This window comes from Xiphophorus hellerii, chromosome 3 (assembly GCF_003331165.1).
Source record: "Xiphophorus hellerii strain 12219 chromosome 3, Xiphophorus_hellerii-4.1, whole genome shotgun sequence".
NCBI classification, from domain to species: Eukaryota; Metazoa; Chordata; class Actinopteri; order Cyprinodontiformes; family Poeciliidae; genus Xiphophorus; species Xiphophorus hellerii.
The window spans coordinates 9,012,630-9,028,604 of record NC_045674.1 but is presented as its reverse complement, the minus strand read 5'-3'; the positions used below and the strand labels follow the sequence as shown (position 1 = coordinate 9,028,604).

At 37.1% G+C, this 15,975-nt stretch overlaps 1 protein-coding gene across 1 annotated transcript; it reads right to left on the bottom strand.

Annotated features, from left to right (window-relative positions):
* Positions 1 to 7,594: 7,594 nt before the first annotated feature.
* On the bottom strand, positions 7,595 to 10,662 carry LOC116717661 (uncharacterized). The gene is made up of 3 exons (XM_032559188.1): positions 10,142 to 10,662; positions 9,986 to 10,044; positions 7,595 to 8,584 (listed from the first exon to the last, which is right to left on the bottom strand). The coding sequence occupies exons 1-3, from the start codon at positions 10,180 to 10,182 to the stop codon at positions 7,872 to 7,874; spliced, it is 813 nt and encodes a 270-aa protein (XP_032415079.1). The 5' UTR covers positions 10,183 to 10,662; the 3' UTR covers positions 7,595 to 7,871.
* Positions 10,663 to 15,975: the final 5,313 nt, after the last annotated feature.

The following is a 15,975-nucleotide window of genomic DNA, read 5'->3' as shown; positions in this document are numbered from 1 at the left end:
ATGGTATTTTGTCAATTTTACAAAATTGACAAAATATTGTTATTGTCTTGTAACAAAAAATTTACTTATGTTGTCTTGGCAATATGATAGTACTTAGTGAGTTAGTGCCTGTCACAAAATGTATATGAATCATTATTCTACCTTGTGAGTCCAGCAAGCGTTTTTCCTGAAAGGATGAGATTGTTCTGCATCAAGAAGACCCCCAATGTTGAGGGTGACCTTTGAAGCTGCAGATCTGCTGTATCACTGGGGTTGCTTCAAAATGCCATCATCTCCCTCTCTCAGCAGGTTGACACTTTTGTCTGCATGGTAATAGAACAAGCTTTTAAATGGGATTGTAAGCAGTGGCTTAACCCTCCCAAGGGCGCTTCGAAACTGGTTGCCATATCCCATTTATTAGCTTGTTAAGTCCTAAAATGATCCCATTGATGAGGAGTCATTTCAAACGGTGAGCGAGATGCACCAGTGAGCTCAACCACTAAACTTTTAATCTAACAGCTGCATCTCTGCTCTGTCACTAAGCTGCCCTTAAAATCATAATAGGGGCTAACTCTTAATCAAGAGGCCTCCAGAGGAGGAAATAAATGCAAGCGGCGCTGAGTTTCAGAGCAGGAATCATCGGGAGAGGAGAAAAGCAGGCCCTAATTAAAAACACATTAACTGGTTATCATGAGTTGACATATTTTGCTTGATCTTATTTCCTAATCAGCACTAATGAACAAAGTGTTCTCCATCCACTGGGTATTACATGCAACGTTTCAGTGAGCAGTAAAATTAGCACAGGGTCCCGGAGCTAAGCTGAACTGACGAAGCTCGGCTTGGTTTGATTGCAGTTCTTGTACTTTGCTTAACAGAATACCGTCTCGTCTTTCGATTCTTGCCCACACTTGATATGTAGCTAAACCCAAATTAGTCACTTCTGAAAACATCATTTTATATCTTTGTCATTTCATGTTGTACAGATAATTACTCCTGTTAACTTTAATCACAGCTGCTGTTGCTGCTGCTAGTCACAGAGGTTAATTTTTGGGTTTAAATATCATTTAACTAAACTGTTTTTAATGTTAAGTAAAAAAAATAAATAAATAAATAAAAAAGGGTTATGATCCAGTTTAAAATGAGCCACACAAAAAAAAGAAAACTGACTATTGACAGAGAAAAGTGCTGACTAATTTACGTGCAAAAAATTTAAATCATTAGGAGGAGATTGTTCTTACCAATTTAGAAGTTGTTCTTATGAAAATGTATATTGGTTCAACATTTTATTGGCTAACTTAATGCCAAGTAAATAAAATACCACTTTTGTTGTGGTAATTATAAAGGAGGTATGTCATTGAAAAGAGACTTTGTCCAATTCACTAACTCGTTATTTAAATGATGAAATGTGGTTTTTATAATATATACACATGATACATAAAAATATTATGATATTCAGCATGTTTTTTTTTTCTTGTTGCTTAAATGGAGGAAGTTGCAGTGTTGCAATAGATCCCCACATTGGGAACTTGGATATGAAACAATTGCAAAACACTCAAAACCCACTACATGTGACTAATGAGATTTTTTTCTCTACGTAAAATAAGCGTTTTACTGGATTTCTGTGTACGTTTTAGGTTTCAGGAAAACTAAAATCAAGACCACTGACAGACCAGAACAATATGATCCAGTCAAATTTGAGTAGCAATCATTCAGCCTCTCACTCTACCTTAAACATTTCAAGATCGTTCAGCATTTTTTTGCAATGTGGCAAATCAATAAATAAGGCTGAGATATGTGGGACCTACTTCATGTGATAAAAAAATTAATAATTCAAGGATTATATATATACAGTATATGTGTATATATATATATATATATATATATATATATATATAGACATGGTTTTGATGTTGTGATTTAGAATTTATAACAGTTTTAACTTTTTTAAAACTTCATCAGCTTTATCAAACAAGAAAAAAAACCAAGTGCTCTGCCAAATAACTTTGTTTTTGTAAGTCTGGACTCCTAATAATAATGTCTGACATCTGTAAAACCTAGAGGTGGTGAAGGACCAAGTTAGTCACTCTTCTCCTTTAATTTAATTGCCATGACAAGCGGTAGGAATCTATAGTTAAAAAAAACAAACTGTCATACTGTGTTTGTCACATTAGGACCTCAGGTACACATATTTTTGCTGTAAATATTCAAAATTCAGATTGTTGTACACTGCTACTCCTTACGGGTTAGTCATGCTAGTTCGTGCTTCTTCCTGCCACTAGTTCCTGCCGTTTTCTTCTTACCTTTGGTAACACAGAGCAAGCACAGAGTTCCACTTGTCATCGTATCCTAAGTTGCTAGGGAGTAGAGCATGTTCTTGAGCTTTAACAGCTCTGTCCACTGTACAGTGACCACATGAGACACTGTGTACTTGCAGGAGAGGAGAGGGTCAAACAAGCTCAGACTCACGATCCTGCTCCCAACATGCACCCAATCCACTCCTATCTAGTACCTGTCACAGACTGGCTGCAAAATGGAATTGACTATTGATTTCCCCCTTACCACAGGTCAGTTGCGCTGGCAGGCCAAAGCTGGCTTGCCGAGGGCCTCGAGTGGAACAACAAGAGGAGGGCAGCAGATATTGCAGGAGGAAGTACACACACGACAAATCACACAAGGACATGTACTTATTGTTGCTAACCACCTCATTCACTGAATGTGTGTGAAGGGCAGCAGTCAGCATTGCTTTAAAAGATCTGTGTGTTATTGAATGCACAACCTCACACACACCCCCACGCCCGCACGCACACACACCCCCACACACAGGACTGGGTAAAACCTTGATAAAATTGGAGTTTATTTGGAAGAGTGATGGAAATTAGCTGTGGATTAGTGGACTTGAGATTAAAACAACAAAAAAAAACATTGTCAGAATGCAACATACTAAAAACAAGCTTTAAAGTAGAACACCATAAAATGAACTCTGATTTATTTTTGCTAATTAACACAACTCTTGCAATCTTAGCAATCTGCATTTTTAATATCATGATGCATTGACTTGGAGTCTTAATAGGGGGGGGAGTAATATTATGGCTGATGAGCTGCAGCTAAAAAAAACAAAACAATTGAAACAAAAATAATAATTCAACCTCAAAAAAACAGAAATTATCTAATAAACGAATTTACCAGCACACCTGTGTGGATAACACTAATTTGATTGCTGCCCCTGTTGTGCCATTAGAGATATTGTTGTCTGTGTTTGTGAACAGAAGCTGCATACTGAAAAAAACTTTATATTACCAGAGTTAATGCATATTAAAGCACAATCCTATCCAGTCCTTTATAACGGCCCTTAATTTAAAAGCGATTTAATATTTCATTACCAGCAGGGGAAAGTCTTTAAGTAGCACAAAATATTTTTTTTTTTTACATAACTCTTTAATTTAAAAGTTTTCGGAGATAGTTTGGCAAGTTACATTATGCGCAACATTTTTGTGTTCCTGTTGTAATAACATATTATAATAGTCATTTTGCACATAATGTGATATACATAACGTGCAAAACGGTTTTATAAAGGGGCTAAAAGGAACTTGTGCCCTTGCAGATCTGTTTCTGCCCCCTCTTACAGGCCCCGTATTTAAAATACTAAATTTGTTATTGTGATACAAGTTTGCACAGAAACCATAACACTGAGTTCCTTTAAATCAAGACTAAAAACTCTTCAGGCTCCAGCAGTCAATCAGCAGAGTGTGCTCCCACACCTGAACCTGCATAAATAAAAACAGACTGCATGTCCTTTAGAGGCCAAGGGCCATAACATATGCAAACAAAGTTAATTAATTGGAGTAATTTCAACTATTATCTTCACAGTTTCACTTCAACAATAAATTAAAAATTAGGGGGTTGCTCTTTTAGCTTCGACTATATTAAGATAGGATCACAACTTTTACCTGCTATCTGATGGGTCTCTGCTCCAGAGCTGCTGTTTACCCTGTGGCTCACTTTATATAGTAAAGAGGAACTATAGCACTGTTTTTGTTGTTGTTGTTTATTTGTTTTTTTGTTTTGTTTTGTGCCCCCATGAAAAAACCCTGGCCCCACATTGCGCCCCTGGTAAATTTGTTCTAGAATTTCCACGGCATTGACAAGTTATTTACCTATAGTAAATGTCATTTTTGTTTGTTTTTGTAATGTTTGTTTGTAGCAATTATTCTCCCTGTGGGGATGTTTTCTTATTGACAGAGTTATGCATACACCCCCACTAATGTTTGAATAAATGTCCCTCAGCATGTTGCACATAAAAATGCTGAGGGACAGTTATTTTTTTCTTTTATTTACATCCAGTGTAAAAAATAGTCAACAGTTAATTAAAACTGTCATACTCGGTTGTTTTGATGCATAAATCATTTAACTCTGGAAAAAAACAAAACAAAAAAAGGTTCAAACACATCATTAAAATCCCCAGATTTATTATTACATTCATGCCACTATGAGTTTATGAAAATTTCTCACCAGAACTCCATGACTTCAGTATAAAGAGCATAATTAGATCCTTAAAGTATAACATATGCCCTCCTATAAAATGCCCTCACTCAGTTCACTGCTGTAGAAGCAGTTACACACAAAATCATTAGTGCTGATTTATTGCTGACATTTTAATAATCAAAATTGCCCACAATTTATGCTGAACTCAGAGTCACATTTTGAACACTGAGATAAAAATATTGATCGGCAATTATTTTTTCCGCTTTAACCAAAATTCCCTCTCTGACACAGAGTCAACATTGAATTACCAACATTTGCTATCAGGCGAGAAGCGATTGCTTCATTCAAATAATAAATTAAACAACAGAAAGGAGCCAGGGGGCTGCTACTGCTGGTGCTGCTTGCGTTTGTGTGGTCTGCAGCGATATTCATTATTTTCAGCCGCTCATTGCTAAATGTGCCAAGTGCAGCTGCCAACACAGCTTTAGTGCAGAACTATGTAGAAATTCATCTCATTTACTACTTTCAAAAAACACAATAGCAACCGTTATTTAGGATGGTTTGAGGAAATGCAGTTCTGGTGCATTCACATTTTGCAGACATGCTGCTTTATACAGCAGACATGATAAACAGCCCCGTCTTTTCCCAAGCTATATGCTAGCCTGGCTTACAGACAAATCCTCCAGCACAAAAAAAAAAAAAAAACTGGTAGAAAACAGTGTACAATAGGCTCTAAATAGATAATTACAGCATCTGTAAAACTTTAAATCTGGAGAAAAAAAAAAGGTTTGGTAGCAACACAGAAGCTTTTTGAGGGGAGAAACAGCTTATCCGCAGGTGGTGATAATAGCTAAGGGAATGTGCAAATCTAAAGTATTTTCTGCTACACTTGGAGTTATAAAAGAATAAATACCTTCTGAAATGTATTCACATTTTCTCACATAATCTCCACAAAGCTTGAGATGCCGTATGTATTGTGGATTGTATTGGAATAGAGTTGAGGAAATTAGTGCATATAAAACATTAAAAAAAAAAGATTTGGTGATAATTTGAATTCAACCACCTTCACACCAAACGCCCTAAATAAAATCCAGTGCACCCAAATATCTTCGCAGATCACTTAATTAGGAAATAAAATCCACCTGTATGTATTCTAATAAATACAGCCACTTATTTACAACCTAAAGAGGCAATGTTACAGAACATTACTGAACAAATATTGTCACAAAGATCAAGAAATACAGCAAACTGATAAGGAACAAAATCCTGAAGAAGTTTATGGTTGATTACTTTATAAACCAATATTCTAAACTTTAAAAATCACAAGGAGAACTGTTCAATCCATCATCTCACAACAGAATAAGTTATGGCCATCCACTTAAGCCAGAAGGTTGGGAAAGAGCAGCATTAATCTGAAGAAGCAGGTAATTAGATTAGAAATACTTTATTAGCCCCCACAGAGAAATTCTTAACATTACAAATCTGGCACACTGGGTTTGAGATTCATGCTCCACCAGGACAGCCACCCTAAACATATAGCCAGAGATATAATAAAATGGCCTGTATTTCATTTGAACACTGATGTTCAGACCTTCTGCATTTAATCCAACTGAACTTCAGCATATTTTCTTAGGATTAGCAAACACCTCAGTCTATAATTGCACAAAGCAAGTGGAAATATGCAAAATGCTTAAAGTTGTAATGCTGCAAAAGGCGGTTCTGTAAAGTTTTGACTCTGAATAAAATGCTAACCACACTTCAGTTTTGTCAGAGAGAAGAAAACCTGTTTTTCAGTAATACACCCAACTTCTGAGGAACACAAAGTGAAAGAGGTCACTATGTGAAGACGTGCACGTTGTCTTCTATTCAACTTTATGTAGAAGTGAAATTCAAATAATTGTGGTTTTTATTCACGTAAAATGTTTTGTCTAAAAGAATGATGTATCATCTCCTGCTGGACCCCAGAGACGGAGTCATTTCCCTAATAATTCAGAGTATCTGTTAGCTTTTTTTTTAGAGAATCTCCTGCCATGAACTACATGCTTAAATTAGATAAAAGAAAAAAATAGATGAAATGATCCCAAGATTCCAGAATTTGTATGTAAAAATCACATCTAAAAAATAAGTCAAGCTGCATGTCAGGAAACTGCTTTTGGTACAGATTCAGTTTACCATGCACTACACGTTTTAACAGATGAGAGCCGCTTGCTGTACTAAATATAGTCCTTGCTGCAGCTTGCTTTTCTTTACCCTCTCTTTAAGCATTTTAGTGTGCCAGCCATCATTAAAAGCAAAATACAAAAACCTTTTGAACACATTACAAAGCATTATTGATTAAGGTTAAGGTGGTGCCGCATCTCAAAGCACATCTGCGCCAAACAGAGATTCTGCTCCCCCCCTTCCCAATTCTTTTAGAACCCTTGTTCAAAATATTCCATGCAAGCTTTTCTCTTTAAATTAAATCCAACATCACATCATAGCTTCAAACTCAGTGTCCTCTGCTGCCAAGTGGTCCTCTTGTTCTCCCTGCCTACCCGGTGTCCTTTGTGATGTATTGCTGCTCTTGTCGACTGCCTGCCTTCCTTCCTGCTGCTCATGCACAGTTGATTGCTTTACTTTGTTCTGCCGCTCATTTCCTCACTCCCCGTTCCAAATGACTGCTCATAGTCCCGACTCCCTCCCTTAGCGCCTGATTGATTGATTTATGGGGGTCGATCAGTGATAACCTTACCCACCTGCCACCTCACATGCTCAAACTCTGTAGGCAATTAAAGACAAAGGCTAACGGATGGACTTCTTTTCTATTAATCTTGTGTAGGAAATATGCAAAGGCACTATTGGTCTGCACTAAAAAAGTACAAAGATCAATTTCTTATCTTCTGATTTGCTTTAAATAAAGCCAAATGAAGGAAAATGCCACTTAAAAACCATTTAGAGAAATTAGGATATGTACCATTAGTACTCAGATTGTTAGACTATGGGATTTGTCAAAGGCCAACCCTCTAGTAAGCAACACCTGTTTAAAACATTGTGAGTCAAAATGATTTGTACCCACTAGAACCAATAGATGGCACTCTGGTAGCATAGACTTCATTGACTCATTTATAATGAGAAAAAAAAAATAAGAGAAGCATTGACAATTTGGAACAATTTTATATTCAAGAGAAGGTGTGATATGACTTGTTTTGGAGTTACAGATGAGAAAGCAACAGAACATGAACTTGTACAGATATAAGGCTGCACATAAAGTTGCAGTAGTGCCTAAACACTTGCAGAAGAAGTTATGCTACCCCACCACCCACACATACAGCCCTTAAAATGCCTGTTAACTCATGTCACAGTGACACTATCTGACAAGACAGCTGTGCTATACATCAGGCCCTTTCCTTCACACTCATTTCAAGAGCACCTTACTTTGTTTTTCCCAAGCCTTGTAAGATGGCTCTACCTTGAATAGGAGGCCTCACACCAACTCTCCCGTGTAGATTCTTAGCAAGATGGTCAGGGTGCTTGACCACTTTCCAAAAGCCACGCACTGGAGCCCAGCCACGCTGTCTCTGGAGGAAGCGAGCAGAATGCAAAAGGGGAACTTTAGGGTTAATTCCACTTTGGTAAGCGGCATGACCCCAGGTTAGCAGCGGGGCATGTCCAGTCAAAGGCATGCCACGTCTATTTGGGGCAAACTCGTCACCGGCAGGGTTGTTTTTGCTGCGTCTGAACAGAAACGGCTTTCTGCGACCTTGAGGGTGCAGATTCATCGGGTCAGGACGGCTGGAGGCTTTGGCGAGTGTTGGTAGGGCAACATGGTTGACCTCCTCCAAACTGGACTCAGGCTTTCTGTCCAACAGACCTTGAGGAACGCCGAATATTTGGTCAGCCATCTGTCCCCTTGAGGCTTGTGGGAATGGACCATGGCTAAACGGAAACCTACCAGAGTCCCTGGCGTGAGGGTTATCAGAGGGGGCTTTCTTATGATCATCTTCATAAGAGTTCATATTAGATTCAGTTGGAGGCAGGTGATCAAAACTAAAAGTTAAAGGAGGCAACAAATGAACAGCTGGTGAGGAGAAATCAGGGGCTCCATGGACTCCAGGATACGTCAAACCCAAGGCAGCTGCACGAGCTGGAAGAGCACAAAGTCAAGACAGGCCAAGTTCATCTTAAAGACATAAAAGACGAGACGGACCAGACCATTTAGTTCACAGTCAAACCAAAACTAATTCACTCCACTATCATACAGTTGCAACTCAATGAAATGGAACAACATTAATTTAAATAATTCTAGAAAAAGCAGAACTCAGTTTCATCATACAAAGAGTAATGTATGATAATGGCTTATTGCTAATGAAAATCCAAAATGTTGTTTTTCAGAAAACTTTCATACTGTATATAAAAAAAAAGAAACTGAATTTTTATAACCTCCACAGTCATGGGGACAGATTGCTGCTTTGACAATTATCAAGCATGCAGTCACTGATTCTGCATGGCGAGGGCAATCCACAAAAGGTCTTTGCTAAGCAAGCTGGATTTTCAGGTTGCCATTTCCAGTAGTAATAAAGTTAAGAGTGGAAGGACACATTTTGACAAGGGGTAAAAAAAAAAAAAGTGTCACAGATAATGTGGATAACTACTGCATGGAGAGAGTCGTGACAGTCTATTCAAAAATTTGAGAGATTCCTAAGGCCTGGACAGTGGCTGGATTATTTAATGTTCACAACTATTGCATTCCTTGTCTTCTGCTATTCTTTAGCTGGGATACTGTCAGGAGTGATTTACCTAGGTAAGAGAAAAAGGTTTGGGTCAAAAGTATATTAGGGTACTACTGTGCTTGACTCACCTTCCAACTTGCCTAACCTGAGACCCCATAGACGAACTATGAGGTCTTGAGCTGAAGACTGCCAATAAAGCAAGCTGGACTTTAGCACCTCAGCAGAGGAACAGGCTGATCACCTAAAAGCCACACTGCCTTGAAGCAGTCATTAATTCAAGAGGAGCCCTAACCAATTAAGTGCATTATTTTACAGTACAAGGGCACACGTTTCAGCAAGCCAACATATCTGCATCAATTTGATTTTTTAAAGAATATTCTGTAACATTAATTCTCAGAAGTGCATTTTAGGTTTCAATTTACTTCAAGACAAACAAAATGAACAAATAATTTAAGTTGCCGTGTGTAATGATAATTAGTATAAAATATCAGCTTGAGTTGAATTACTCTAAACTAAATTGTTATTTTCTAATCTATTGAGGTGGATCTGTATGTTGTGATTCAAATAAAATAAATCACAGCCAATTTTAATGTACACAATATATCCAGATTAATTATGCTGATTAGTAGAAAGTTGTCCAAGGAAGGTAAGCCAACTGCATTTTGTCATTTATTTTATAGAATTCCCTCATCCTGAGCAAGCATGTGGCAACATTACTTATTCTGTTAGCTGTGTCATTATTTTAAAATGTCAAATATGCCCACTAATTGGTAATTATTAGTAATCAGTGACAGCAATTAAAGCAAATTACATACCTCTCGCTGTTTTAGCACAATATGCACCTCCGGCTGATACAGAGTGAAGTACAGCAGTGCTGGAAATGACAAAAATAAATAAATAAAACAAAGTGTTGAAGGTAAAAAGCACAGCTGTAAGAAGCTATGATTGTTTCAAATTAAAGCAAATCATACCTGAGAAGCCACCAGAGGAGCACACATTTCTGGACTGTCATCGTAATCTCCGTGACAGCAGAGTTTTGCTGACTCACTCTTCACTCTTGAGTTGTTATTGCAGCCGATCAGAAGACTAAAACCCAAACCTGGGCTTGATTTGATAATTATAGACAGCTGCTAATCATGGCAACCTGAAGCCAACCAGTCAGACAAGAGAAAACTGCTTCATCACAGGAAATTAGATAAAAACAATGTCATTTTGAGTAAAGTGTCAGTAATATGGTCAGAAACAAACATTAAAGTTTAATATTTGTTCATTCTGGTAACCTTCCACACAGTGCAACAACAGTTTTCATATTTTAGTTAGAAAAATAAATCTTTAATGTTGAACGTATATATGATTCTGTGACCATGAAACATCTAATCAGATCTTTACACTGCAAAAGCAGGTAACTTATTAAACTTTCTAACCCCCCAAAAAATGAAAGTGACACTTTCTGCATGATTACCATAACTGTAATAACATAAAATGATCTCATTAAGTTTGACCTCTTTCATTTCATGGTTCAAAGAACAACACAGCATCCATACATCAGTACTATTTTAACTTTGTTTTTCACAGACATCTTTTAAATAAGTGCAGTTCACGGTCCTACTTGGGAGATAAACAAGCAAAGCTCGGATCTCTGCAGCTCCTAAATACTAACAATGAAGATGCTGAGGACTGTTAAGCTTTTAATAATTCAGCCAAATTATTTCTGTCAGGAATGACAAGCCCAACAGGGCCCTGATTCAATTCTATAATTGCACATTCACCTTTAGCATGATCCCATACTTGGGTAATTAATAGTTCTGGGTTTTATTTAAAGGGTCCTTTAGCATATAATGGATTCCAAATTGGTGGCAATGTTCAAAGATGTGAGCGGCTAAGGAAGTTTTGTGATTTTCCTAACACAGAGTCCCTCTGAACCAATCTTTGAATTTTGACTTTTCAATTAAAAAGACTCTTTCTTCTCCTACTCACCTGAAACAGCCACATTATGATTTTGCTAAATTATTGCATCCTTTTTAAGTAAATAATTTCAACAGAACAAGTCAACGAAGAGGTGCAATTTCAAGCCATGCATATTTCTTTTACATATGCCATATACATTAGTATGGAGCCCCCTAGGACACGGGGGATTTTTTTTTTCTTTTGTGTTATCTTGCAAAAGTTTTGCATTTAGTCCCAATAGATTAAAAAATACACCCTATTCTATTTTGTAAATAGACGCAGTGATAACAAATGTTAATTTAAAAATGTACATATGTGCAACTTTAAAGAGCCTCAGTGGACATACAGTATATCTATACATTCTTAACTCTTTGGCGGAGAAAACTGGTAACTCAAAAATAGTCCAATTAGTCTGGAAGTTATTTTTTTTATTTCTTTCCTTCTTACAAATGGTTTCTGTCATGTTTATGTTTTAGAGTATGAATAGAAAAAGCATTTTTGACTTGTTTTGCCTCTGGAATTTTGCACATAAGTTTGTGGTGTGTTTCTATCCTAAAAAAAATATGTATAATATGAATTATCTCACAAACGAGATAACAAAAGCCTTACGAAAACCTTGTATTGTAACAGTAAGACTTCGGTATTCAAGATGCCACACAAACTGACTAGTATCAATTATTACGAGGGAACACAAGAACTGTTGCAAGGGAATGTTTGGGAAAGTATTGGGTGGGAAAACAATGCTTTTGCAAGGTAACACAAAACAAAACATTTTCCCCATGTCTTCTAGGGGGCTCCATACATTAGAAGTTTACAGAATGAGATATGTCTTTATTTTTATTTGTCCATTTTCTTCTATATTTGTTTTGTGGCAGAAAAAATGGACTGTAGTTTTAAGTTGTAAAGAAAACCCAGCATCTTGTACAATCCCGATGTACAAAGGTTGTAGAATTAATTGGTATAGAAATAGGAAAAAAAAGAGGTCAGCTTTTCAATTCTGCTATTTTCTGTTAAAGTGAATTCTGGGGGACAATAGATCCAGTGCTGTCTTTTGTTGTCCAGAAGTGTCCCTTAGCCAAAGAGACAGTTATAATGAACCCACGCATCTTTGGGGATGCAGCCAGTTCCCTGAACTGAAGACAACAGCATGAGTCAGACCTAAAAAGGGCACTTTATGCTTATCCTGAGTGGATTTTGATGTAAATGCTTGCAGATCACAGAAACCTTAAATTTTCTTCCCTCATTTTAATCTTCCCTTTCAGCTCACAATAAGCTATAAAACTCTACATAACTAAAATAAAGTCGTTTATATTTCAGATAAAATTTATTGATGTCAAGAGACAGATTTGATTTGATTCATGAACACCAATGTCTTTGTATTTGATATTTGCTGAAGCTAAAGGAGCACAATGCCAGAAACAGTAAGAATCCTTCAACCAGCCATCAGATGTAACCTTTCCTTTCACCTAGAAGACCGTCTGCCTGTTGTTAAGAGACTAGACTTCTCTTGAACTTTGCAGTTTGACTTGTCGGTCTCAGTGGAGTTCCCAGGATTGAGTAAAACACATCCACTCATTCAGACAGTACTGCATGCATAGTAGAGGTGCTGACACGTCCATCAGCGAGGTGACTGCATCGGCTTTGTGTTTGTTCCAGGAACACTAAAACAGACATTTACCTCATGTGGATGAGGTTGAATTGCTTGACACACTGCCTCTGGAGGCTGGTGACGGTAAACAGGGTCAGCAACAAACTATCAGTGCTCCACCTCTTGACCCCAGTCCCATCAGCTGCCTCCCATCATCACCTCTGGGCCTCATTTGTGATGATCAGGAGACCCATGAATTATCTCCACCAGAGGTTGACACCAACAGAGTGCGCTCACTGGACTGCCAAGTGAACTCTGACACAACACTGTTTCCATTCCAGCGTCTTTCAACTAAAAGGTGCAATTTAATGCTTTGCAATGAGATCCATGAAAAAAACCCCCAAAAAACCTCACATTTGTTTTGGGTTAATTTCCTAAACTTGTGCAAATATGTATCAGAATCAATTAGGCCTATTAATATACAGTCCTCAGAGGATTCACATCAAAGCACACAATCCAATTAGGAGTGTTTACTGTTTAGATTGAAATGCTCAGCGTTCCGCTCTTAAACCCAATCCGCATATCTGTAAACAGTGTTTGCCAGAGTGTCTTTACCAGTGGGGGTGTGTAGGCGTGTGTGTGTGAGAGGTTTGCATGTAGAACCGGGACAAAGATAACAGGGACAACATATGCAGCCATGTAATCTTCCACATGGCTTTGTGCATTTATTTTCCACATTAGTATACATTAAAGAATCCACCTCTGAAACTGTCACACAGAAATAGAGTTTATTATTTTTGACTGTGAAAGTGTCTTGAAAGAAAACAAACAAAAACAGTACATAAGCATAAAAATTAAGGTTTGTTTATTTTCTAATACTCACCTTTTGAGTCCAGGCATGATGGCAGTTTTAAAGGCAGTAAAATTTGATATAATTTCTTTGGTTTAAACTTCTTGTAACTGACAATGCATAGTTCTCTGATTACAACAGCCTACTGAGTGGTGCACCCTCTCTTCTGCAGCACTGAGCCATTTCTCATGTCTTCGACCTTTTTGGCAAATCCGATGTTTTTGTGAAGTTTTTATGCAAGTCATCGGTTAGCTTTCCACGATGACCAAAAGAGAACACATTTTTGTTTGTAAAACAAAAACAAAACAAAACTAAAGTTGTGGCTTGGAGATGTGAATTATTTATGAGACGAGCGGTCTCCTGCAGGCTTAGACACCACTACCAAAAAGCAAAGCAGTTTTTCAGATACCTAATAATTTTACAACAAATACAGAAGCAGAAAAGAACCAGAATGCTGTGAAAAAGGCATGGAACAGCTAAGTGTAGTTTTTATTTTACGTAAGTAGACAGAATAACTCGGTCTTATATATGGATTAATATTCATTATTATTTGTGAAGCAATAGTAGTAACACATTTTTCCTGTAAAGGAACGTGATTTATTATTATACACTGTTCAATTTTGCTTAAAAAAATAATTAAGATATAACTGTTTTTAATTGCTATATAGATGTCAATTATGATCAAGGCACACTTTTCTTATCTTATATTAAATACATTACATCATATTACAAACACTGATGTTGCAATGATCATTTTGATTCAGTATAGTGTGCAGCTCTACTTTTAAATTGTTTTTTTTTTAGGTTGCTTTATCTTCTGACTACATCCATTCAAAACATGCATTTTACAAACATCTACATTACCTCTTGAAGTAAATATTAAGTTACTTACCTAACAAAATAGGTCAATTTCTGCTTCTGCTTCAGAGTAATATTTTGCCACGAGTTACATTTCCCTTTAGATGTTTTAGTGCTTTCTCTAGTATTTTTAGCAATGTCGTTAAAGCAGAACATTACAGAAAAAAACAGTTACAGAGCTTAGTAAGAAAATAAATAGCTACCAACAAAGCTTTGTTTGAACTGCAGTTAAGGGATAAAAACTGCATCATCTGTTAATTATATTACACTATTTACTTTTTCTTAGAAATTGCAATGAAACATAAGTAGCTACTGTAGCAGATTTACAGCATGTTTGGTAGAACTTTGCTTTTATTAAGCAGATTATTTTTAAACTAATTTCTGATGTCAAACTGTTACCAGCACAGCCATAATGTAAATAATACACATAGATGTATAAAATTGCATGTTGTAGGCTGAGACCGTATTTAAAATTCAAACTAATTTTCCTGCACAGTTCTACCATTTTAATGCTGCCTACTCGTTCCCTCTCTTAGCAAAGAACATACTGAACTCTTTGAGCTTTAGGGCTCAAGCTGCCTCTCAAACATGAATAGCAATCAGCACAGGGAGCAAGGGAAATGAGGATATGAACACACTCAGAGAGATCAACTTTTCTTTAAAGCAAATAGCTAAAACATGCTCTCGATGAAGTACCCAAAAATGGCAGAGAATAAATGCGTGCAAGAGGAAGCAAACGATTTGTTTCTCTTACCAAACAGGCCATTCCTTTAGCGCAGCTCCTGTTCATTTTACAGCCATTTTAGACTTCTGCAGGCTGCAGGCTTGCTGAGCCTGTAATTTGAGACGACAATTAATTTAGGCCTTTCTGGAACATTTCTCTCTCATCTTTTAAACAACATAGACTGCTGCCTGCAATCTGTCCCTTTCCCCCCCCTGTTTTTCAAAAATTAGAAAACTTTGCAAAAACAAAATAAGCCCAGCAGTATAATTAACAGTGACACTGCTGAGATTGCTCCTTCAGATTCCATTCCAATTAGGAAAAGAAAATAGTCAGCAAGTATTGTTTGTGATATCACCCAAAAAATGCCCCTTGTGGTTGGTTTCTGCATGCGTGAAGGGACTTTTATTGAGTCTGCAGTTGGTTGTCAGAAAAAAAAAAAACAAAGTGTGGTGCCATCTCAAAATATCTTCCTACTCTGGGCTCAGTGTCAGGGATTAATTAGTTATGTTTGGATCACACATGCTAAGAAACTCAGGCAAGCTAGTAAGGAGAAGGAAAAGGAGAGGCAAGATGAATCAGTTGTTCTGTCTTCCTTAAAGTGGTTCTGATATCTAAGAAATGTAAGCTACTTCAAGCAGTTTGATGACTGTACTTTCTGGCAGCATGACATGTTTAAGTAAATTACATGTCTATAAATGCAATGGTGCTGAAAATATAATCCTCTTCCTGGGAGAAAGACTTGTATGTTCTTGTTATATGAATAAAGAGATGTACAATAAAATCATTTCACACACCCCAAAAATATTTAAACTTTAAAAGCCCGTAAACTCTAATTCTG